This window comes from Mauremys mutica, chromosome 23 (assembly GCF_020497125.1).
Source record: "Mauremys mutica isolate MM-2020 ecotype Southern chromosome 23, ASM2049712v1, whole genome shotgun sequence".
NCBI lineage: Eukaryota > Metazoa > Chordata > Testudines > Geoemydidae > Mauremys > Mauremys mutica.
Genome location: NC_059094.1, coordinates 18,246,805 through 18,272,642, shown reverse-complemented (window position 1 = coordinate 18,272,642; position 25,838 = coordinate 18,246,805). Strand labels below are relative to the sequence as shown.

Here is a 25,838-nt window from a genome sequence, read left to right as displayed (position 1 = left end):
TGATTCTGTACATTGCATTTTTATTAGACACCAACAAGGAAAAAAACAGAACATTTGGCACAAGAATGCCAATTTTTTATTTTTTTGGACACATGAACACAAAATATCCCTGCAGGCTAAAAAAAATACATTGCAAATTGTACACGACCAGCATCTTATCGCAACATGGGGCTGCTAACCCACCCATAACAGTTTAGAAAGAGTACCTCGTATTGCTATAGACATACATCCAGTCCAATTTAATAAAATACAATTTTAAACATTACAAGTCTAACAATATAGAAACAAAAATTACATCATAAGTCAAAATGAACAAATGCAAACATTTTACATTGAAGTTTCAGCCTCTAGACATAGAAATATCATGAAAATGTCAATAGCAAGGTATAAGAAAATCTGTGATATTACAAGATCTTTCCTCAAATTTCACAAGGAAAAAACCTTGCAGTTGAAACAGTATTGATACAATGCCCTCCAAACTCTGCTTTCTTAAAATGAAAGTAGAGCTACTGCCTTGCTATTGAGCAAGAAAACTTCTACAGCACATCCACAAAGGTAGTTGGGGGGGGGGGGAAATGTTAAACGCTCTGTGAACAAGAGGATGCCATTGCCCATATGAAGGGCAAGACTTTTGATATAGGTAAATAAGCTCTAAAATTAGTCTGGAACAAGATACGTACTGTGCGGGCTGGTGTACACTTGAAACGCTACAGCACTTAAGTATGGACACTCCCTATGCTGGCGTCCACCTAGCGCTGTTGACAGGTCAGCTTAACTACATCCCGCAGGGGTGTAGATTTTTCACATCCCTGAGTGATGCAGTGAAGCTGACCAAATTTTCTAGTGTAGACCAGGCGTAAGAAGCATGTTTGCCTGTCTGTCACAACCTTTTATGCCCTTTGGATGCAGCCACAGGCACTACACTAAACTGTAGTGCTTACAGTAAGAATAAATAAGTTGGGCCTGTCTGAATGTCTGAGACAGGCCAACTGGTTCGTTCCAGAGCTTGTTCAGAATCCAACTGTTTACAAAGAAAGCAGAACTGGTTCAAAAGTGGGGTTTCTGCTCTTCTTTACTGTCAACTATCCCTTCCCCCAATTCATTAAACTTTGCTACATTTAAAATCTTCCACACCACATAGCTAAACAGTGGCCAACAGGCTTTATTTATTAAAAAACCAAACACCCTAAGAACTACAGCTACAGAATGCACATCTTCCCATTGATTGACACATGCATAACGATTCAGTCAGTCCCAAGGGGTAATTCAGATCATCAAGCTGCACCTCATCACTCAGCTTTCAGAACTGTATACAATATTGCTGCAACTTTGATCTTGCAGTTATAACCTCCCGAAAGACACACCCTTCAATGACAATAATTCTAAATCTAAAATGCTCTTCGGTTCTCTCTACCTCTCAAAGTGACAACACTGCACCCTTACCAGTATTTTAGTCCTATGATGTTCTAACACAAGATTGAGTTAGAAAGTTCTTGCCATGCTTCCCAGAGCTAGCTGAGGTCTAATAATCTGTACAGTTTGAGATTAAATATTCAGGCTAATTGCAGGCAAGCAGATGAGAGGCTCTCATTTCATTCAATCTGAACTAGAAGTGCTTGGCACTGGACATCTATCTATCTGGTGGTAAAAATTAAATATCAGTCTTATCCACCCTTGACTAATCAGTCACATTCTTGCCTAGTGCATGAACCCACAGTGATCTTTGATCCTATAAGCTAAAGGGTGCTCAATTTCTCTTCAAGGTGCCAAAATTCACCATAGATTGGGTCAAAGTTCATTCTAAAAGGGTTTTTTGTATTCTCCCTGAACAAGTATTAAGAAAAGCAGCCATCTAGCTGAAGCAGCAGTCTCCCACCCACATGTCCTGATTATTATCCAAGTGAGGTATTCTTTAAAAAAAGCTTAACAAATTAAAAAGAATCTTATCTAAACCTGTCCATACTACACACCAGGAGCAGAGCTTGCTTCAGTCCCATTTTCCAACAGAAAAAGTTTAAACTAATTTTAATGGGGCATACTACTCTGAAAGTAGGTTATAAAACTGTCTTGATGACAAACTTCAGCTTACTTAGGTACAACTGAAAGACAGCATTTAAAAATGTAAACTTTATTTTATGTACAAGCTTATTTAGAAGACTGAAGGAAAAAACAGCATTTCATATTGCTGAGCTTTCGAGAGGGCTGGTTTCCAAGCTTGGGAACAACACAGTACTTAGCAGCAAACCCCACACCAATGGCAGAGACCACAGTGCAATAAGCTGGTGACTTTTCAAACTTCTCTTAGCTTCTGCAGTGGTGTAATGTTAGCTATGTTGAATCTCGGAATAAGATTTTAGTCTGTGTTAACTCACGTTAACACTAAAAGAAATCTATTCTCAATGTACTATGTTTGTGAGTTCCAAAAGTATTAAGTGAAGCAGAGCCCTTCTTCCTTTTTATACATTTTAGCTGAAAAAAGCCAAGCAAATTAAAACAACTAATTTCTAGTCTGGGACAGAATATATTTGATTTACACTTTTTAAACATGCTGTTGAATGCAATTGTGTGAGCAACCTAGATTTCCAGGGGAAAAAAAAAAAGATTAAAATGCTGGTACCAGTCTTCAGGTCGCTACTGTCACACAACACACTTAGAACTGTACAGATGGCAAGCCTTTCCTATATATAACACCCAATTTCCAAGCTTATAAAAAAAGTGGTAGACAGGACACCAGTGAATATAAAACAGTTAAAAATAATTATTAAAAAAACCCATGGAAGTGCATCTTTTCTGATTAGTTTCAGAAACTGCCAAACTGTGTGTTCAGAAAACGACACAAGAAGGTTGGTTAAACTCGTGCACAATCCTCAGCTAGAATTTTACACTGTCAGGGGGGCTTAAAAAAAATTTATTGCCAAAGTTAAACCTTCTATGAGAAAAGTTTTAAAATCACCTAGATTTATCAAACCACACAGCAGCATAAAGTGGGCACTTTTGTAAAAGTTTGAAAAATATCTAAAAGCTAATTTTTTTTTAAATATTTTATCATTTTTAGAAGGGGAAATGGTTCAGTACTTGTTACCATATCATGGCAGTATTATTTGTAACCATCATAATTAAAACCTGCTGCCAGGCATCACTATCTGGTTATGTTACACATTCACAGAACAAGAACCACCTAGCTGAATCCGCAGTATAGTGCAATTGCTTTGCAGCCCAAGTCTGCAGAGATTAAAAAGAGAACTAGTAAAACTGACAAAAAACTGCAATACCTGTGAAAGTTAATGTTTGTTAAAAGGCATTTACAGTAGTGAAATCTAAAATCTCCATAAAAAAAAAAATCTATGGCCCCACACAATAGAATGGTTACATTGAATTGGAGTAAAATGGTTTGCCATAATATGCATACTTACTAAGCAGTGCATGAAGAAAGGGAATTACTCATCTTGATAAACTAGTGGGATGAGGAGATAACTTAAAAACCATAGCTAGCAAAATATTCAATAAAAATCTTTCATGCCAAGTCTTTTAAAAATTTCAGGATGATCGGCCTTTTGCGCTTTGAGGTAAAAATTCAGTCCAATGCATCAGAAAAGACAGTTCATGAATTTCTATTACTTAAAACAACAAAACAAATGGCTCAATTGTGTTGGTGCATCAGACATTGCTGTGAAGTGTAGATTCAGTGCGACTGTTCAGAGCTGCTGGTAGTACGCAGTCTGAAATAAACTGAGCCCTAGCTATAAGCAGTAGGTGTTCAAAACATTTCAGGACTGCGTGGGTTGCCGGTTCTGCCTCGTCTTCCCAGATGGACTCAGGCAAAATACATTGTATGCTGGGTATCATGGTGGATTTGCACTGCCTTTGCCAGAGCCTGGGGATCCCGGCCATTACTCTGTCCTGAAACGTGGCTGCCTTCAGCACTGTAAAGATGTAGACACATTTAGAGGGCTATGTACAATGGGACAAAAACGAACATACTTACACAGTTCATTTCTCAAGGTTCTGTACCTGTTATCTCTGTCTACAGCAATAGTCTGGTCCTGGAGCACTAACTCAGGCCAGTAGCTGATCATGAGTCATCCACATACAGATTAGTGCAGAGAGGAGTCCTCCATTAATATAGTGTACTCAAGTCTTTAGACCACTTTCCATTTTAGTCCAACAATCACCACTTCTACAGCACCTTTCATCCAAGGATTTCAAAGAGCTTCACCAACATTAATTCCTAACAACAGCTGTGAGCTAAGTATCTCCTTTGTAATGATGGGAAAACAGAGGTGAAGCGACTTGCCCAAAGCCTGACAGAGTCCATACTAAACCTGGATTAGAGGCATTCCTGGCATTTAGACCTATACATCTTCTGGCCAATGCTGCCTCAAGTGCATCACCTGAAAAGTACTAAGGGATCTTTAGTGAACAAGAGAGTCACCAGAAACTCAGTTTTATGATTCCTCCCAGGTGCACAAGGAGCTGGAGAGAAGGAAAACCTAACTTTCTACTACAGTGCTTTAGCTGCAGTAACTCTAATACAAACCCATTTAACGGCACAGGGAGGGAGAATGGTTGAAGTTACATTTTCAAACTTGCATAAAAGAAAAATATTTTTTTTTCCCATAATGAAGAAGACTGGAAAAAAGCTCACACTGCACTAATGGAAAGTGTAATATTACCCACCCACCCACAAAAAAAACAAAAAACAAAAAAAAAATCACACAAGTGTGTTGTTGTAATAAATAAAGACTCTTCTGACCTCAGCTTCAGTTCTTCCCATGGCTATTACACATTTCTATTTTATTTAAATGGATGGTTAAGAACTAACCACCAAATTTTATAGTTTGGCTTTATGAGGCATATCCAGTCTACTGAGAAAGGCTAATTTTTAAAATGTCGTTTTAGTGACTTTACTGCTGGACTGACAATCCTGGAGACCTGCATATGCACAGGGCAGGTACAGAGCACTGCTCTGGCAAATATCCTTCCAGTTCAGGGGCAGGCAACCAGTTAACAAGAAGGGGGAAGCTGTCTCCATGCTCCAATCAATTCTTAGCCTCTCAACACTGTCAGACATTGCTATTTGAGGTAGGACTAGACTGAGAACCCACCAAATTGGTTCACACAGAAGGCCAGTTCAAATCAGTGACTGGTATAAAGGGAAAGGAAGAAGAGTTATCAGCATTTTATTCTTCACTTACAAGTAAACCAGATCTTTTTAGACATGTTAAACAGTCTACTGTAACGAGACAGAACCCTTTCACTCCTTACCTATCATGATCCTTGTCTACAAGATGGTATCTTGCCCTAAATGCTACCAGCCTGGCATAGTATGCAGGAGCTGGAATGGAGACGGATCTTGTACAGCGGACATACGTGTGACACAGCTGGTAGGTTAGCAGCTGCAATTCATCTGCGGTGAAACAGTTGTCATCCCACAAGACCTGATAGTGAGATGGGCGGCTGGTACCCTGGTAAAGGAGGCAAATATACGTTTAACTGGATTATATCAATTTAAGGCAGATAGAGCTCTAGACTTCTTGAATCAGTATCATTCAACTGAAACTGAGAAGTAGTTTCTAGAGATATTTATATCCAAGTGATAGATCAGAATCTTAGCACTGATTCTTCATGTGTTAAATAAAACTGAGAGAACTGCAAGTCGGCTCAAACTGTAAACAGATGCTGTTGTCATCTGTGAGTGACAACAGCTCCCAACAGCACAAGTCTAGTGCAGACTGAAGATTACCTGAATTCCTGCATGGCTACAGAGGTAAAAGTCAAATTCAGAGGGATGTGTGATGGTGCTGTCCACGGTAGTGCCTGCTGGTACATTACCACTTTTACCCACCTGGTTGGAAAAAGATTGTAATTAGTACATTTACTTCTGCATGTGAACCTTATGCAGCCCTACCAGGACGGACTTATTTTAAGCTTTTAGTGAACGTAGTGCTCATGACAGTGAGGAAGTACTAAGGTCTTTTCCACACTAAGGATTAAACGATGTTTGCAATGTGGCGGGTCATTTTCTGGGAACCTTGCTATAAACGCCTCTATGTACCTAACCTCCTAAACTTGAGCAGTTTTAACAGTAAAAATGTGGCTCCAGAAAAGCCCATGCCAGTCGGTATACACTTAAACAGGGCTGTTGGTAGCACGATTATAATTATAGGTGGGAGTAGATCTAAAGCTGGATAATCCAGGCACATCACAAGCTTTCGCTGAACGTTTAAATTTCCCAACCCCACCCCTGCTCAGACCCTCTCCCTGGGACCTGCAATACACATGCAATCTTAAGCCCAGGAACTTTCCTGAGAAAATACGGCAGTTTGGTGATGTGAACAAGACTCACGCACAGAGACAAAGTAGGCAAGTTTCCAGACCCCCAATTTGGTGCCAAGGATCACCCTGCCACAAGAGCCTGATTTGCTTAGAAACACTGCTTACTGCAGAGTAGAATCATTCCACTACTCTGGTAAGTAAACTGGACATCATCCCCAGCCAGCTGTTCTCGCATTTCTACACAATTCCTCCACTTGTGTACGCAACAACATTACTTGCCCTTTCAGTTTTGTCAGCACAGAAGAGTCTAGTGTGATGCCTTTTCTGCACAACAATGTAGGTTATTCCTGGTCTATAATCTTCTTCCAAACTGATACAGGCCTTCCGGATTGCAATCAATTCTGGCCAAGCTACCTAGAAGTACAAGTGATGAATTCAGTATGCAGGACAGTATTCTCATTAGTTTCTCTGAACAGATGTAATTTCACAACAGTACAATTCAAAGCACAATTCATTGTGTGCACACCTGAAGGGGAAAACAAAAGGAAAATTTAAAACGTTGCTTATATGAAGATTGCTAAAAAATCCTTGTCCTTCAGGTTTGATTAAGAAGCTTCATTCTTACCTTAAGTTTCTAGAGACTTACATTAAATATGATTTTATAAAAAAAACTTAGAGTTTAAAGGTATGAACTGATCAACTAAGTTACCTTACATTTACATTCACCCCCAAAAGGATCCGATAGTGTATTTATATAGCTATAAAACAGCCTCACTAACAGAGCCATCTCTGGGGTGGAGGGTGGCAGCCTATTAGCCACAATATATCACTCACAATGGAAAGGAGGGGAACTTTAACCTTGAGTAACCCAGACCAAACCCAGCTCCTCCAGAAAGCAGGATTGGATTTTTAGCACCCACATGGAGCAGACAAGACCTCTTGTCGAGAGTCTCTCACCCCAAAGGCCTCCAGATCTGATCACCTGCACTCAGTCTACCTTTCCCAAGTACTGTACAAAGGGCTGTCTTGATGTTCACAAGATTCAAGCCTCTACAGGGTCTAGGTGTTTCAAAACTGAAGCTTAGCACCATCAAGCCACTCTCTGAGCAGAAAGGTATGTAAGAATCTTCATCTAAACAGCTGATGTAGATAAAGGTGAGTTGAGGCTGCCATGTGTGCCAGGGTGCCATCCATTAAGGAGTCTCCCCCTCCAGTAGGGGTTCATTTGCCAATACCATTTAGATTCTCAATGGCAAGACTTCACTGAACCCCAAAGAAATGTCATTAGAAAATACCTGTTTCATCTGTCCCTCTGAAACTCCTCCTCTGTAGTAAATGATCCGTGTGGGCTTGAAGCGAGTAGATTTGTAGAACTGGATCAGCAGCTCTCGTACCATGTTAGTCAGGTCCTGGATCACTTCCTGACTGTACAGTAACTCCTGGGAAGTCTCCTGACGGGAGGTCTGCACACGCACAGTAGCACAGTAGCGACTAGGGTGGCCATCCATACTGCCTACCACAGCAGCAATGGACGGCTTCTTTCCATCCCCAGCGGGAGGGTGAGTGACATCTGCTCCCAGGAAGATCACTGGTTGCTGGAACACAGAGGGCCTGTTCAATTTAAAGAAGGCTTAGTTAAAACGCAAGGAAGGAAAAGAGTTAAACGTAGCAAGTCATCTGACAAGGAAAGATTAGACAAGTAGATCTGAAATATCCTTAAGAACTGAAAACTCGCCAGGTATTTTATACAGGAGAGTCCCTGCCCCCAAACAGCTTGCAATCTAGAGAGAACAGACAAGGGAAGTGGAAAGGGACACACTACAAAAAAAGGGGGGTGGGGTGGGAGAAAGATGCAGGTGGCTGAAAGCTGAAGTTTAATATGCCACAATTTCACTCACCTCCTTCTAATAAGTGAGAGAACCACAAGAAGGGAAGAACTAGTGTTTACAGGCCTCACAGAAGTAGCGTGTTTTTAAGGAGATACTTGGAAGGGAAGGTGGAAGGATCAGGACACAGAAGCAGGAATGGACAGACGTAAATGGAGTGGGGGTTATTCAGGGAGGTTAGTGGAAATGAGCAATAGAACAGGCTTTACAGTTTACTACAGAGCTAAGTGGTGTCTGTGATAAAGACAACAGGTGTCTGATCAGGAATCATAGCCAGTTTGACTAGGTGCTCCATATGTAACAAAGCGGCAAGAAAAATAGGTTTCTTGCTTCAGGACAATTCTGGATGTAGTCATCCATCAAACTATGTCTAGACAGTTTACTGGACATTATTGGTTATAGAGGTAGACGTGAAAACATGTAGTCATGAGACGGGTGACAATTCCCAAGGCAATTCAGAAAATGGTCATGTGCTAATAGAAGACGAACACTGAGAATTTTAGAGATCTCCCATCTTTTCATTTTATTTTACTCCAACCTTTTGTCTCCTTTTCAGCCACATTGCTGGACAAGTCTGAAACCTGAGGCAGGCTTTATCCTAAGGTACAATGTATAAAATAGCATGTTGTGCAGCTTTAGTTCTAAAACAGAAGGCACGATCATTTGTCCCATTTAATACAAAAGCATCAACATCTATAGAAGATTTCTAACCCACCCATTGTTTGGAATGATACTGTTTTAGTTACTAAAAAGCAGACCAAGTTAGGCCTTCATTTAAGCTTTAAATTTGATCTAACCTTTGATGAGGTACAAGCACATTGTTGATCCCTCCAAGCTTTGCATTTATCTTCAGACAAAGATTGGACAGAGTTTGGGGTGAGGTTTTTACCACATTCTTCACCTGAACACACTGCGTGGCCATTCCTAAGAGAGTGTCACCAACTCGCTTAACCTCAGCTGCAACAGAAAAGCAAGGTGATTCTGATTATCAGAAGCATCAATGCTCCCCTACCTCCCCCTTGTAAGACATTTGAAAAGTAGGTCAAGATTCTAAAGATTCAACAGTGAACGAGAGTCCACTCTGTGTAACTCTATCTGTAGAAAAGTAGTGAGATATTTACCAACCTCTAGAAAAAGCCCATCACAGAAAAAGGCATTGCTACTCTACCCATCTCATCATTATGCACCTTTAAGTACAGATGATGTACAGTGAGTTAACTTTAAATCTCCTTTCCATACCATACACAGGAGTCTTTCCAGGCAGGATCACTACTATGAGCTGCAGACCAACGTAGGTCAACTTCAAGTGTTTGAACATCGGCTCCACGCTGTCTGCGCCTTGTGCGTATTTACAGAAACATGGCTGGCCTTGGATTGGCATCCCCGCATCCTTTGAGATCTTGCGCAGCTGGTCTGTGAAACTCCTATAAAACAAATGAAATATTAGCTTTTGGCAAATCAGTCCACACAGTTTCAGTCATTTCAGTCCTCTGGCAACTAGGCACGTCATCTTCTACACTATTCCACTGAATGGTCAGTTTTATACTGCTAAAATTCTCTTTAATTAGACCTTTACTAGCTTAGACCTTTACTAGCACAGTTCTAGTTTTGACTGAAGAGAAACTTTTCATGTCTTCACACACTGCAATTGTTCAAATGTCTTCTCAGCCACATGAGTTACATGAGCACAGTTTTAGAAACCTGAACCAGCCATAGATTCTTCATCAAGGACAGGTGCCTTTGGCATGACTGAAGAAATTTGGCTTAGCAATAATGGGGCTTATCCTGAAGTCCTTACACACAGGGAACTCTCTGAAGTCAACAGGAGTTTTGGATGCAGACAGTCACATTTGAGTCTCACATTAACAAAAGCCACAGTTTATTTGGTGGGACTTTCCTTTATCATCAAATCACTACACCCACCACTAAAACTCAGTGGATTATTAAACAGCCCAAAGCAATACCATCTCCAACAGTTTAAGACCAGAAATGACTTCTGTAAAATGAAACTGCAGCAAGACGTTAAATAGCAACTTAATGCAATAATTACAGGTAAAATTAAAATGTACAGGAAATTCAGTTATTGTTCCAAAAATCAGCTAACCCTGCGTCATAGCTCACAGAACCTATAAGCACATGAAATATATAATGTATACAAGGACAAGGAATTACTGGCACTGCAGGTACCATTATAAGTGCATTAATGGAGATTTAATGCCTCAAACAGACCTGTCAGTACCAAGCAAAGGAGAGAGAGTTCAACATTACCAAAGGATCAGACTCATTAAACATTTAGTTGTGTTCATTTTGTATATTGCAGAAGTAGGTAAGTAGCTGTCTTAAATCCCCCCCCCCAACATGACCAACTCCACTGGGCCCTTATATTGCACAGATCTCGTGAGCAGAAATACTCCAACACATATTTAAAGTAGCCATTATCTGAAACCACTGAAACACTGAAAATACAGTTAGTCAAGCAAGGTTCTCCAGATATTCAGCTTCCTTACTTTCAGTTTTAAGCCAGTCCTCTCTAACAATCCAACCCGAAACAGTTTGACATTTATAGTAATCTCCCTTCCCCTCCTGAATCCCTAAAATGAAGCACCAAACCCCTAAAAAATTTAGAGCTTCCATGTAATATTAACAGAGAAAACAAAGGACAATGTCTTATTCTATGTTCTGTAAAGTGCCATATATATTTACGGTACTCAACATTTAACAGTCTGGTTTAGCTACACAATGTTAATAATGCATTTCGTTTATAGCTAAAAATAAATAAATCTGAACTGTGTAAGAAGTGAGTTCAGTAAAACATTACACAAACACTGAATAGCTCAGTAAGTACAACCCGCTCTCTGCACTACTACAGTGCTTTACAACATGAAGGATCTCTTAACTCTCTGGCACCAAGAGTACACCACCTGAAAGCCTCTATGGATACGAACCAAGATGATACTTAGAACTTTTGTAGGTTATTTGGAGGAGAGGGAAGGAGCACATGTTGATTGGGAAGCTGTTCAAGCATGAGGAGCAAGTCAGGAAAACAGAGACCAGTAGTCAGAAGAGAAACATAGGCCAAATGCAGGCAGCGGGAGGAAAAAAGCAGAGGTACAGACACGGTTGTCGTCTTCTCCAAAAATAGCATTTCAACAGTAATATGAGCACCTTGACCGTTTTACTAGTTTAACAGTTTACAGAAGTTTACCAATTCAGGTTACAGACTTGGTTATTCCCCACCTTCACGTTGAAAATATTTAAGCTACTACAGGGCAAGGATTTCCTGCTTTTACTGTGTTACATGTGTTCACATCAAGTTATCATAGAAATGTAGGACTAGAGACATAAATAGGTCATCTAGTCTGGTTCCTTGCACTAAGGCCGGGCTCAATATTGTCTATACCATCCTAGTGTGGTGCATGTTATATCATAACTGCTGGTAGCACAAAGATACTCACTTGAGCAAGTCTTCTCTGCACTGTTTTTGAGGTGCAAAGCAGGCAACAGCCCAAACTTTAATCTCGATGCCAGCGTAGAACTGTTTCCCTCTCATGTCCCAAACACCCTGGTTTGGTGTAGCTACAGTCTTGTTCTAAATAAAGACAAAAATCACTTAAAAATTAAAAACTATGATCAGGTTGATAAAGCAGTGAACAGTATTCTCTAAAGGTTTGTGTACAAGTGAACTTTTAAATTCAAAATACCCACCAATGCTTCATAAGTCTGATTCTAACAACAAGCTATTTTACAACAGATACCAAGAACTCACCCGGCCTCCATACTGCAGCATCGGCGCTGGCAATACTCTGCCTGTTAACTCTGTCATTTCATTATGGACCACAATGCCAAACTCCTTCAGATACGGATCCGGTCCACCTACCATACTGTTGCTCTTCACCTGGAGATCAGGAGAACATCATCATAACCATACATAGGATTTCAGGTGGTTGTTCTTAGAACAATAAGCACAGAGTGGCTCAAGCCATATCCCCTTATGTCAGTGCGGCGCATCGAGAAATGTCCAGGGACATGTGGCAGGGCCCAGACCAGCCCCTGAGAGGGAGTGCCACCTCGCCCTGCTCTGCCTGCAGCTGTGGCCCCTGCTCCCAGCCTGGCCATGACTCCAGTCTTGGCATGGGGTGGTGGGGCGCAGACACATTCTATTACTGCTAAGGGGAAGGTGAGAGCGGAAAAGATTGGGGACCACTGGCTTATATTAAAAGAGAAAAAAAAAGTCTCTTCAGCTTCTTCTATTCTTGGCTAGTCTGCTTATTCACAGAGGTACCTTAAAGCAGGGGTCCCCAACCTTTTCAGGACCAGGGACCGGTCATGCCTGCGGAGGGAGCGCTCATCCCGCGGCTCAGCTGGACCGCCCGCAGGCGTGCCTGCGGGAGGTCCACCGGCTCCGGTTGAGCTGCCGCAGGCATGACTGCGGACGGTTCGCTGGTCGCGCGGCTCAGCTGGACCGCCCGCAGGCATGCCTGCGGCAGCTCAACCGGAGCCGGTGGACCTCCCGCAGGCGTGCCTGCGGGCGGTCCAGCTGAGCCGCGCGACCAGCGAACCGTCCACAGGCATGCCTGCGGGAGGTCCACCGGAGTCCCGGGAGCAGCGGACCTCCCGCAGGCATGACTGCGGAGGGAGCGCTCGTCCCGCGGCTCGGGTAGACCTCCCGCAGGCACGCCTGCGGGAGGTCCACTGGGTCGGTTCGCGGCCCGGTTTGTAAGAGGCCGCGGACCGGGGGTTGGGGACCCCTGCCTTAAAGGGATCAAAAATTCTATGGATTTTGCTACAATTTTCCCACAGAAACCATTTGAAAGATATACACAAAACCCATCTATGGTGAAAAAAAACGTGACACACACAACTTGAAAATTTTCTATCAAAAACCATTTGAAGGGAAAGGGAAAAGTCTTATGACTATTTTCCATAAAGCTGAACTACAGCTACTCACAAGTCTGCTGATTTCTTCCTGCCTGTCTGGTGCCGACCTTGCAGTTGCCTTTATCATAGTTGAAGTCTGATTGTCTGTTAGCTTCTTGATACATCGTTGGCCTGCCACAATGTTACACACCTACATAGCAACAGAATTAGGGATGGTTTATTGCCTCTGAAACAAGGGCTATAAGTCACAGTTAAAAGTTACCCGACTCCTTTACCTCAAGTGGTAAATAAGTGTGTTTCTGTTCCTGTCCCACTTGGAGACACGGAAGGTGAGGATACTTCAGCTGCAGACTGTACTTTTGCTTAAAATACTGAGCTACTGTACACTCCATAGCCTGTCCATTTTCCAGCTGCAGAGGGAACCTATAAAAAAAATGCACTGCTTTGATTATGCTTCTCAATGAAGTGGTTAATTCTTTTTAAAAAACGATATGGAGAATATATTTGAAAGCCCGAAAATGCCCATTTTCTATATAGTTATTTCTCCTTATGTAAACATATGTATAAAATAGTTTCTCAGTGGGCATTGGACTTGAAGCCAAGTTAAAAAAATTATGGCTTTAGAGACATTTTAAAAGCTAAGGCATCTCTCTAATTATTCATCTTGTGGAGAAAGTACAGTTGTATCCTAAATCCACTGTCATTGTTCCAACCAGTCTCATAAAATTAAGAGTTCTTTTAAAAGCCACATGGATATTTTGCCTCCTGAGCTAGCTACTCTTGTAGAAATAAGGCACTCAGCATCTCCAATAGCTTTCACTTTATAGAAGATATTGTGTACATACGTCTGATGGCTCGCTGGTCGCCTGGTAACATTGCAAACTCTGTATTTTCTCTTCATCTGGCCACAGTGGGTAACCTCTACTTTTAGACCTGAAAACCCAAGACAAAAGCCACCAAAATAAAAATCAGACACAGTCAATCTATTACCACCTCTAAGATTTACTTTCAACTTGGAAAGATGAGTGACAAGGAATAGGCCAGTTTCCAGGGTCTGCAGCCTATGAACTCTGGTAGCACAATTTATTACACTCACAGGCTTCCAATATTTTGCACCAGCAGTTTCTAAACTATGCATTTACCTCGGATTTCTTTGGTAAATTTAACACGCTGGGAGTCTGTAAGAGGCTTGGTCTGTTCATTGATGTTCTGAATGTCCAGGACCTCACACATGAACTCAATGATAGGCTGGGCACGATAGAAAGCAGTCGCCGATACTAAGAACAGAAAGACAGGATATTTAGTCTAGAGGAGGTACTTTCTTATGCCATTAAAAACAGAAGTTCTTGCATACCATCAATATTGAGCATCATGTTCCACATGGCAGGCCTGACCGACTGATGGAATCCAAACCAAACCTCTCTGCCTCCTCCCAGAGGGTGGTAGTAACCTTCAGGAGGAGAGAAGAAGGAACGGCCCACAGGGGTGTATCTGATGAAACAGGAAGAGTTAACACTTAGATTCTTCCTTTCATTGTATTCCCTGGGTTCCCAAAAGTTCAAGTCCTAATATATGTAGGTCCCATAGGGCAGACCATATTTCTTCTAACGCAAGTATGTATCAAAAGTTTATTAAAAAACAACAACAACAAAAATAACCACACAACAGATCCCTTCACCCCTTTTGCAGCAGTATAGTTTAAGTTTGGAGCAATGGCAAATAGGCACCATTTTAATAGATTGATTCAAGCCCAGACTGATTAGGAAACCTGCAATCAAAAGTACCCACCTCATGGAGGGAAGGTGTCGTGTGATTACATCAAGTGCCTGTACAGAGTCTTCAGGAACTTCATTTAAATGCCCTGCCAGAGCTTCCAGAAGCAGCTGAAGGCTGACCACTGACACCCACTGAATAGACACTTTAAACGTCTGGTCCTTCCCCTCACCTGGGAGTGTCACCTCCATATCCACCTAAACAATCAGGGCAGATGCAGCACAAACATAAATTAACAGACTCAATATCCTAGCGCAACACTAAGCAACACTCATTCTCATGGACTTGCTTTGAGTCTACAGGTTGTTTCTCAACTAGGATGTAGTAATTTAAGGGAATTCTACAGCAAACAAGAGTAGTTGCATAGAGAAGTTTGAAACCTGGTAATTTAGTCACATCAAGAAGCTGCTCTCAGGTTCTGTTTGTATTAGCCATTATCTTCAACTGGAGGTTAATATGGTGACACCAAAGCACTTAAGAAGAGAGCTATGATTAGTCATCCACTTTTTGTCCCAAATAATTGATAGGAAGAGGCTGGTTTGTGTCCATAACAACACAGTAAAGATATGTTAACCTCTAGTCTTCAAGTCAATGCACTGAACTTCCTCAGGAACCAGTCAACACCACAATTAATCACCAAGGGAATCAAAGATCTATGGAGGGATGCAAAGTGTTCCTCCCCAGAGGTTGAGCACGCTACTTGAAAATTACTCTCTTCCACCATTAGCCTACAGGGTCTCCCTCACATGGCAGTGTGCCACCAGTAATCTGGTTCTCAGAACAGAGAATGAAGTAGGGTTATTTTCTCCAGAAAACTTAGTATCTACACAGATTTTACCCAAATCTGGAAGTTTTGGTATATATTTCTATCTACCAACATACTATTAAGAACTAGGCCACACTAAAATATTTCAGTTGAAAATTACAGAGTTTTAAACATAAGGCTTGACTGGAAGGTGACAGTTTGTTAATGTTTATCCTCATAAAGAGTAAATTTAAGGAGGCCCACTAACTTCCTTGACATTTTTGTGAGAAACAAAAGGAAGCATCTGAAATATCTGGTAACTGTTGATCCATAAATGCTACATTACACTCTGTGCTCAACTTCCTTCCCCCTCCTCCCTTGTTCCTATTTACCTCACCTTCTTCTGCTATTTCCCTTCTCTATACCTCTGCCACCATTAATAAAAATGTATTTAAAAATAGGAACTAGAACAAGTCACGTGTCTCAGCAGCCCGATCAGTTTGCTTGTATGTCATGTTTCCCCACTACTCTTTGCTTTTAAACGGTTTAAGTCTGTTCTGATTAAGCATTTTGGGATGTTGACCGTCTTCCTGCATCTTTGGATAGCACCTAGCAGAACTGTGCTCCACTTCAAGTTTGGGACTTTGGGTGCTACCATAATATAAATCACATCATCAGGCAGACAAGCTGATATTCTGTTAAAAGCCTTAGAAAACCTAATATTAAGAGAACCTAATGATTCTACTCAAATTTTCAGTTTTAATGAAAATGGTTCTTGCCTTGGATTTACTCAAGTAAATTAACATGTGTAACTAATGATTTGTACTGTGAGACCATATGTCTGTAGAGAGGAAGTGAGCTACAGAAGCCTTTGTTTTCAAGTAGATGGGGGGAAAATTGAGAGTCTAGTGTAGAAAACCGAACTTTGTTTTGGTTCTGAACATTAAAACCAGGCCTGGCAGCAACTAGTTTAGCTGGTGCTAGAGCATATTGGCACCCTGGCACTCCTTTCCTATGTTAGGACTTGCCTAAACAAAACTAAAAGGTTTTAACAACCTTTTGAGAAAAATGTACACCAAGAAGTGTGATCTGTCTTAGCTGCCTCCAGACCACAGTGTGTTGATTTACACTGTCAAGGCCAAGTTCAAACACAAGAGCTCCTGGAAAAGAGTCCACTGAAGAACCCAGATCCTTGGATTTCATACAATTCCTATTGCCCCATGGTTTTCAACTACCACTAACTGTAAGGTTTCTTTCTATTGCACCTTTTATCCCAGCACATCATAAACTATGCATGGTATTGCAGTGTTGGTACGGCAACATGTCACTGGAAGATTAAAGCTGTCTACTACAACACTTACCCTATCTCTCCCAATAGGCAACGGGTGTGCAGTGTACATGTTCCTTTTGCCATCATATCCTGGCTGTCGATCACCAAATATCTGCATCTTGAAGTGTCTCACCATAGTATCTACCACCTCCCTAAAGAGGAATGGCATTGTTCAATAGATTAGTGTGAAGAATAAGCAAATGCAGTGATGCATTAGCAGAGTTCTTATAATTGGCCATAACCGGACTCAAGCCTGAAACGAGTTGCTATCAGAGACAACAATGCACCTGATTCTGCCCATACCCAAGTTGCCAGCAGCCCCTTTGTCCCTGAACAGAGACACAGGGCAAACACATGTGCAGAATGAAGAACAAAAATGTGGTCCAAAGAACAAATGGATTCTAACAAAATTCCATCATTAGTTAAATTATAGACAGAAAAAACTATTTGGCCCACTGGTCTCAGTGTAGGATTGTTCCTACAACATATTTCTCAATGTTTTCTACATCTACAGGCCAACTGTAAAAGCTTAGCACAGCTTTCTCTGAGAATATGATACAATTTGTTTTTCCACACCACCTAGGAGCCCTAATCCTGGCTCATTACTAAATCGGCGACTATTACCTACATCGCATATATAAAACTATACTTGGCAGCAGCTGGAGAACTGCTAAAAAAAGTAGAGTTTCCTTCAATTGAGGCTGCTTTAGTGTTTATTAAGCCATCCTTACCTGTTCACTCTTCGGGGCCGCTTTTCTGGTTTGATATCTACATCATAGTGATAAACATCAATTTTAGGGATCTGCACCTGAAAATGATTGGCTAAGAGACGGATGGGTTTCCCAACAGTTCCCAGGCCGGGGCGGCGGGGCGGCTGGAAGAGGCTGGCTGGGGGCCCTGTGAAAGTCAAAGAAAAAAGTTTGAGATAATAAATGATCATCTAACACAATGTCCTCCCAACTGGACATAGGACTGTAATTCAACTGAAGGCTCCTTCTGACAGATGAGGGAACAAAGTCTGAAGTGCCTTGCCCAGGTTGCAAGATTTACAAATGAAAGTGCTCTTTAGTGGCTCCATTGCCTTTTAACAGCTCTAAATTATTTTCATGAAGAACAGAATCATGTACCCAAAACATATAAACTAATTACAGCAGTAATGTATGTAAGAAATCTACTTTTGTAAACACGATTTATGAAGTCAAAGCCCTGTGATGAAATTTAGTTTTTTGTATACTATATATACACTCATCACCTTGTATAGTATCATTAGTGAATAATAGAGAGTTTATTATTAAGTCCATTACAGGCTTCCATGTATTATGCTCAGAGTCAGTATTTAATGATGGATTCTTGGCATGATCAAGTGATTAGAGGTCCAATTTTTAATCTGAAAATTGATAGTATCTGGACTCGGTGAAGAGTTTTTTATTCTATAATATAAATTAAGAATACCTTTTTTAATATAGGACTGACAAAAAAATATTGTGGTTTCCACTCCCACAAAAAATGCTGTGCTGTTTACATGCTAATCGTGAAATGCTATTCAATGTAAACAAAGCTCGGGCCAATTTCAAATTCCAACACAAAGATGGGAGTGAGGAGGACAGTTTCCTCTAAAGGAAGAGAAACAATAAGAGTAAAATGTTTTAAACAAAATTATTAGTGTAAAGACATCCATGTCTTGTTAATAGAACTGGATACGGTAGCTTATAAAAATCTGGGTTTTAATTACTTCTGAGAAAATTTGCAGAGGCTTCAAGAAGGAAGCCATATTTGAACTCAAATTAGCCAATGTCATGTTTTGCCAGTTTCCTCAAAGATATAAGTTAGAACTGGAATGTTACATCATTTAAAGGAACACTTATTTGAAAGTCAAATGTGTCTGATTTTTTTTTTAAACTCACTATTGTTTAAACACTTGAACTGAAGTGACTGAGTAAAAAAAAATTATCTTTTTTTCAGTTTATTTTGTGCATTTGACAGCATTCTGTGTAGTCACAGTTTCACGATTCCCCTGCTTGAGTCTTTTGCATAGCAAAAAAAGAGAGAAAAATTTTTGAAAAATAAAAAGCATGACTGTAAAGCCACAAAAATTGGTAGGATAACTTAGGAGAAATTTAACAACTGAAGCTGCTTTAAAAGCATTTTTTTACCTGACAAAATTTTAAGTTGACAGTGCCCCTTTCAGTCAAAGGGCTGACAGAGAGTCTGAACTTATCCCAGGGGAGCGGGGAGGAAAACAGACATGTCGGGAAACCTCAGAAATGCAGCAATAAACTTTTGCATGCAAGACTAAATCCCAAGAAGCCAGATACCTTTGTTTTATAGGAAGACTTCTAAGTCTCCACTAAATTACCAATTTTTATTTATAGATTTGTGACTATTAACACTAAAATATTTTAAGTGCTAAAGTACTTAGAGGGTGATACTCCAAGTAGATGTAGTCCGTTTGATATATCAATTCTCCGAAGTTGAGGAGAACAGCACACTAGCTTCTTTGAGGCACAGATTTTGTCTTACTAGATATCAAACACGCCATATGCACCATGGCACCGCACCTGTATAAATAGTTTTTATTTATTTTAACTCAAGGACAGCTTGTCATAGGATACGGTTTCATTTTTAAAAAGTTAAAAAGCATGAATCATCGAGGGCAATCAAAGTTTGCTGTGCTTGTTTGGATACTAGAGAGATGATCCATTAATCCTGTGCTAATTAGTCTGAAGCAGTATAGCTTTTGTGGGCACTGACCTGCTAAAAGAGATTAAATGACCAACTATATTTACCCATTTACCTTCTTCAGTATTTGCAAGTTTTGTAAATTAGGAATCGAAACAATTCCAGACATTTGTTGTCAAGAAAGGAGGTTAATATTACTGTACATCTTCTCTTTATAATCTCTTATTCTTTCTGATACAAAGTAGTAAATTAAATGCTATTGTCCATCTGAAACCAGGGCTTCACTACAATTTATGTATCAGAGGGGTAGCCGTGTTAGTCTGGATCTGTAAAAGCAGCAAAGAGTCTTGTGGCACCTTATAGAGTAACAGACGTTTTGGAGCATGAGCTTTCGTGGGTGAATACCCACTTCGTCAGAAGTTTATATAATTTGTTTCCATAATTTTAATTTTGTCCATTCAACTTCACTAGGATGAAATATTTGTATCCCACACACTGTTGCTCTAGTTTTCCTGCCATGTATTAACAGCCTAAGGTACCTCCAAGGGGAAGCAGTGTGACACAAATGAAAGAGGACCTCTTGGAAATGTGTGAATTTATACTGCATCACACATTGATTAACAGACTGTAAACATTCAAAGTAACACCTATAAGAGTGATCTTTCAAAACATCTCCCAAGACATGGAATTAATGAGGGCAGATTTGGTCTTCAGATCAATAATTTATTGCTGTAGATTTTGCAGAGCTCCTGAAAATATCAACTTGCTAGGATAGGTATTCTAGAACCTAGGGTAGATATATATACTTCGGTCAAGAAATACACCTTGCACACATTTTAATCTTTAACCATTATCTCATGTGACAATACTCACCAAGTTCTGCATCCAATAAAAGGTGACATTTCATCATATCCCAACAGCTTTCATTTTAATGACCAGATAAGTCTCAAGTTTTAATCAAAACTCTTTCTACAATGGCCCACCTTCAAAAGTTAGGCATGTTTTTAGGATATCATGCAATAATGTACTGTGTATGCCAATTTTCAAACCTATCACCCTACTGCTTCTCTTTCACATCAAGTCACTTCCTTGGCTAAGGCTGTATTCCACACTAACTCATCATATTGTAGTATGTCTAAGTAGAAAAACTCCTATAGCAGATGGAGTGGCCTGTCTGTCATGCAGAAAGTTTTGAGTGTATAGCGAATCTGCTGGTAAAGTTTAGCAACCCACTTCAGTTCCTCTTTAAAAGTGACAGATCGCTGAGATACACTTGTCAGTATCACCTCTGCCAGAGACCTCTACACTGATCATCTCCAATAACCTGGCACAACCTTATCGCAATTTGTTACTTACAAATGTAGCAGTGGAATGAAACAGTCACTACATTCAGGGCATTTTTAATAGCATGGCCTCACCTATTCTTATTAGAAAAAAAACCCTATATATTTCTTAGGAAATACTCAACTGAACAGTATAGAACAGAAAGTATCACTGATTTGTGAAAGGCCTAAGAGCTGCAGACAGGGTTAACCACACATTGCAATATAGTTAGCAAATTATTAAGCACGCTGCAGCAAAAAACATTTAGAGAAGGCGAAAATACTCTGGCTGGAAAGTAACCGTGGGCAGAACTTAGAGGGGGAATGGAAATTTTCATGGGTTCCTTCGCCCACCTATGAATCAGTCATTGTTAGTAACATGTCCAATGTCTTTACTCAGTATCAGAATACACCCGACACATAAAAAATAACTGGATTTAAAGCACAGCACACAGCTTGTTGGCATCAGGTGCCAGACCTCCTGGACCCAGGAGGCGGAAACAACTTCCTTTCCCCTCCCTCCTGCATTTAAACTACTCTGGAGAAGAGCAAGGAGATCATCAGCTAAAGAGCTACATGTCCCTAGTCCGACAGGGCCCCTCAACATGTGGGGCCGGGGGAGAGGGCTGATGGGGGAGCGGGCCAGGGTGACAGGCCTCTGACCAAGGGTACACACCAGCACCCAGCTAAACCCGGGCTCTCCCCTGACCCTTGCTGAGGAAATGTTCCCCGCAGCGTGGGCCAGGCCTCACAGGGGGGGCTGGGCACCCCCTGAAGCAAAGGAAGCCAAGCCCCCAACCTCCTCAGGACCCAGTGTCACCAGGAATCACCCCCCACCCCCACCGCTCCAGGAAGAAGCCAAGCCCCCCCCCAGCACTGCCCACCTGGGGACCACCCAACCCTGCACCCCGCTATCACCTGGGAGCCCCCCACCTCCCAGAGGGCGTCACCATCTACAGGAGCCAGCCCCCCCGTGGAGGAAGTCACCCCCCCGTGGAGGAAGTTACCCCCCCCCGAGGCAGAAGTCACCCCCAGGAGAGACCCCCCCACCAGGAGCCAGCCCCCCCTCCAGGGAGCCGGGGCTCCCCCCACCCCCGGACACCCCGCCGCTCACCGGGTCCCAGCGCCTCCATGGCGGCGGCGGCGGCGGCCTCGGTGCGGTCCCCCCCGGCCGCGGCCGCCCCGGGCCCCGCCGCTCCCGGCCCCGCCGCCGCCGCGTATCGCTTGATCTCGGGAATGTTGGCTGCGGGTGGGGTCGGCACCGGGAACTGGGGTGGGGGTGGGGGTGGGGGCGAGGCGGGGCCGGCGGGAGCGGGGCCGGGCGCGGGTGGCTCCTGGCGGCGGCACAAACAATCCCCTCTGCGGCGCCACCGAGCCCGAGCAGGAACCGGCGCGGGTCCGGGAGCGCGCCCCCGAAGCCGCCGCGGGGACGCGCGCGAAACCCCCCTTTTCGCTGTCGGGGTCGCGCGCGCCGCTGGAGAAGCAGGGTTCGGAGGCCAACCCAGCGGCCTTCCCGGGCTCGCGCTCGCCCCGCCCTCTTCCCGTCGCGCGGGAGCGCGCACGCCGTCACCTGGGCCGGCGAGCGTCCTCTGCGCGTGCGTGTGCGCGCGTCCCCGACCCCTCCTCCGGCCTTTTAAACCCGGCGGCGAGCCCGGAGGGGTAACTGCGGGGGCCCGGTGCACTGAACTGCGGCCTGCTCCCCAGAGCCCAACCCCCCCTAAAACCCGCCCAGACCCAAATAACCCCTCCCCAGAATACCCCCCGTTCCCCAAACCCCACCTATTCCCCGAGTGCCCCCCCCAAAACCCACCATCCCGACCCCCCCTGCTCCCTCCCGAAAACCCGCCCCAGACCCAAATAACCCCGCCCCACAAAACACCGTTCCCCAAACCCTTCCACTAAATACCCCCTCCCCAAACTCCACCTATCCCCCCAGTGCCCACCCCAGACCCAAATGCCCCCTTCTCATATACTCCCAAACCCCTCCACTAAATACCCTCACCCTAAAACCCACTCTACAAAAAAATACCCCTCCCAAATATCCCCAAACCACCCTACCCAAAATACCCCTTCAAAACCCACCTCCTCCCCAAATACACTTCTTCCAAAAAAATACCTTTCCATGAGTACCCTGGGCACACACAGTGGAAAGCTACATCCCCCCCAATTGCCCCAAACTTTTTTTGGTGGGGAAGGGGGAGAACAGCTCATGTTGAAAATTTACTTTAAGACCTCACCGTGTTAACATCTTAGGTTATCAAAACTGAAATAAAATGAACTGGGTCATAAATTATGTGGATCACTTTTGGCATCCCTCAGCTTTGGCACTTAAGTCTGGGTCAGTTTCATTTGCATTGGCACTCATTCTCTGGCTGTCATGTGCTGGCACAATGCTCTGTGCCAGACTAGTGAGCAACAGGTAACATCTTAACCAAAAACATCGATGGAATTTCTTTTAAAATTAATTATTGTTTTTCTATTGATTTCATTGGTCTGAATCAACTGGGTCCCTTCGTGCTATGTTTCCATCTTAGGTACTTTATGTGCACCATCACAATCTTTAATGTATTTATCCTCACAATACCCCTGTGAGGTAGGGAAGTGCTATTGTATTTATTTATATCATTTTACAGATTAGTAACTGAGGCACAGAGAGGTTAAGTGATTTACCCACAGTCCATAGGAAGCATGTGATGGAGTGGGAAATTGAAACCAGGTTTCCCAAGTCTTTGGTGAATGCCCTACCTACTGGATCATCCTTTTCCCCGTGTATAGAAAAGCAGGATTTTCCTGCCCTTTCCAGTCCTTGCACACTTGGCTTTTCAGTGTCCCATTCCATAGAATGGCAGTTCTCAACCTATGATGTACAGACCACTGGCCAACAGAACTAGTTGAGCACATGGTGCCTGTTCTCATTTCTAATTGCTACATCACATTTTAGAATTTAATGCATACATACTTTCCTAATATTAGTTTTTCATATAAACAGCTGCCACAGAGATTGTGTGATTGTGAACAGGAGGGAAATCTGAGACCCTCTGTCTATCAAGATATAGTCTGCACTATGAAAAAATTTGTAAATCCATAGGAATTGCCATAGTGACTGAGACCGATGAACCATCTAGTCCTGTACCATCTCGGATACTGGCCAGTATCAGATGCTTCAAAGATAGGCCCAAAAAAAACCCACAGAAGACAGAACAGGGATAATCTGCCCTCCTTGAAGATCTCATCTTAATCCCGAATAGAGACTGGTTTAAACTCTAATACCTCTCCTACTTTAGTTTTTTATTTATTATAACATGGCTTCAACTGCTCTGGAACCTATATGATGGGCCATTACCAATTCCTCTAGAATTTTCACAGGAAATAATGAAAGTTCCTTTGCAGCTACCCAGCTAGCTCTTTCTAGTTTACTTTCTGAATGACATACAATACAATTTGGTTTTAGGTACACATAGGCCATATAAACCTATCCCTAGTCACATCTTTGCAGAGCTATGATGTTCTAGGATCCTCACTCACTAAAGGTAATATAAGAACATAAGAATGGCTATACTGAGTCTGACCAATGGTCTATCTAGCCCATCATCCTTTCTTCTGACAGTGCCCAATGCTAGATGTTTCAGAGGGAATGAACAGTATAGAGCAATTTTAAGTCATCCAACCCCTGTCATCCAGTCTCAACTTCTGGCAGTTAGAAGTTTAGGGACACCCAGAGCATGGGGTTGCATCCCTCAGCATCTTGGCTAAAAGTCAAGGATGTTTCATAACCCATGCTTCCAGCCCCAAAGCTCTTCATGTGAGAATTTCCTTCTTCTACCTCTCCAAGCCCTACCTTATGCCCCCAAGCAGGGTATTCGTTTAACCTAATTGCAGCCTGTATAACCTCCTGCTGCAGAGGAAATTGTATTCATTAATGAGCTTCATTAGATCTTCAGATGTTTTGAAGAAATGAAAATTATACTAAAAACCATTCCAAATTTGAACTTTGGTTACTCCTCAATATACTCACATGTTAATGAGAATAGCTATTTTTTTGTGCAGGGTTACAATGCTCTGGTAAGTGTAATAGTTTTTCTTACTAGTGTTAATGATTGATTAATACCCAGCAGCTAATAGTTAACACAAAGAGATGGATCAATAATAATCATGGGATGTCACTCAGAATTTGGCTGGCGAGTGATTGCTTGGGAATTGGGTGGTGTCACTAATAGTTTGGTCATTAAATACTTGGGATGCATTTTGCATTGTATTCTTCATTAATTTACACAGTAAGGCTTCAGTCCTGCAAACATTTATGCCCATGAGTATCTTTACTCACATAAGTAGACTCGTTAAACTCAGTGGACTACTCACATGTGTAAAACTTATATAGGTGTGTATATGTTTGGAAGATTGATGCATAAACAAATTGCAATCCCAGATTAAGATATAAGAAATATCAGGATTCATTGCTTCTAAGGTAAGAATCTAATAATTACAATTCTGTAGTTGGTACTGCTTCTTTTCAATGTGATCTAATAAAGTATAGCATATGTGAACCAGAGTGAAGAAGCCTGGTGTTTTGGCTGTAAAGTGACATCCCCCTGGATATATGTAGCAATATGCAGTCTTATATGTGACTCCATGCTAAAATAAACTGATGCCAACAATTAAGTCTTAAACCTCTCATTCTTGTGCATCCTGGTATGAATATACAATATAGTTATTCAGCAAAAATATCAATACTGGTAGGAAGAGAGTTCTGCAGTCCCCAGATAAGTAAAGAAAAAGGCTAAAATAAGTGGTTAGAAATTAATCTTAATAGTTTCACAAAATTTCTGAGACTAAAAATATAAAGCCTAGATAGAAAACAGTATTTGAAGAAAGCTTAACCCCTGTATTGATTATGACCATAAATCAGGACTTCTTTGATCCCCTTTAAGTCACTAGCATAGCTACTAGCC

At 42.0% G+C, this 25,838-nt stretch overlaps 1 protein-coding gene across 2 annotated transcripts; it reads right to left on the bottom strand.

The window, feature by feature from the left end:
* AGO4 (argonaute RISC component 4) lies at positions 1-22,110 on the bottom strand. Of its 2 annotated transcripts, XM_044997848.1 has the most exons (18): positions 22,004-22,110; positions 17,620-17,785; positions 16,920-17,040; positions 14,829-15,010; positions 14,395-14,531; positions 14,183-14,317; positions 13,886-13,973; positions 13,316-13,463; positions 13,111-13,230; positions 11,929-12,057; positions 11,618-11,751; positions 9,402-9,586; positions 8,960-9,119; positions 7,572-7,887; positions 6,556-6,690; positions 5,744-5,845; positions 5,266-5,465; positions 1-3,923 (listed from the first exon to the last, which is right to left on the bottom strand). In XM_044997848.1, exons 1-18 carry the CDS (start codon positions 22,020-22,022, stop codon positions 3,815-3,817), a joined length of 2,586 nt encoding a protein of 861 aa, XP_044853783.1. In that variant the 5' UTR covers positions 22,023-22,110; the 3' UTR covers positions 1-3,814. The 2 variants fall into 2 exon arrangements, with proteins under 2 accessions (XP_044853783.1, XP_044853782.1); XM_044997847.1 differs by lacking the exon at positions 22,004-22,110 and having other exon boundaries at positions 17,620-17,828.
* Between the last annotated feature and the right edge of the window lie 3,728 nt (positions 22,111-25,838).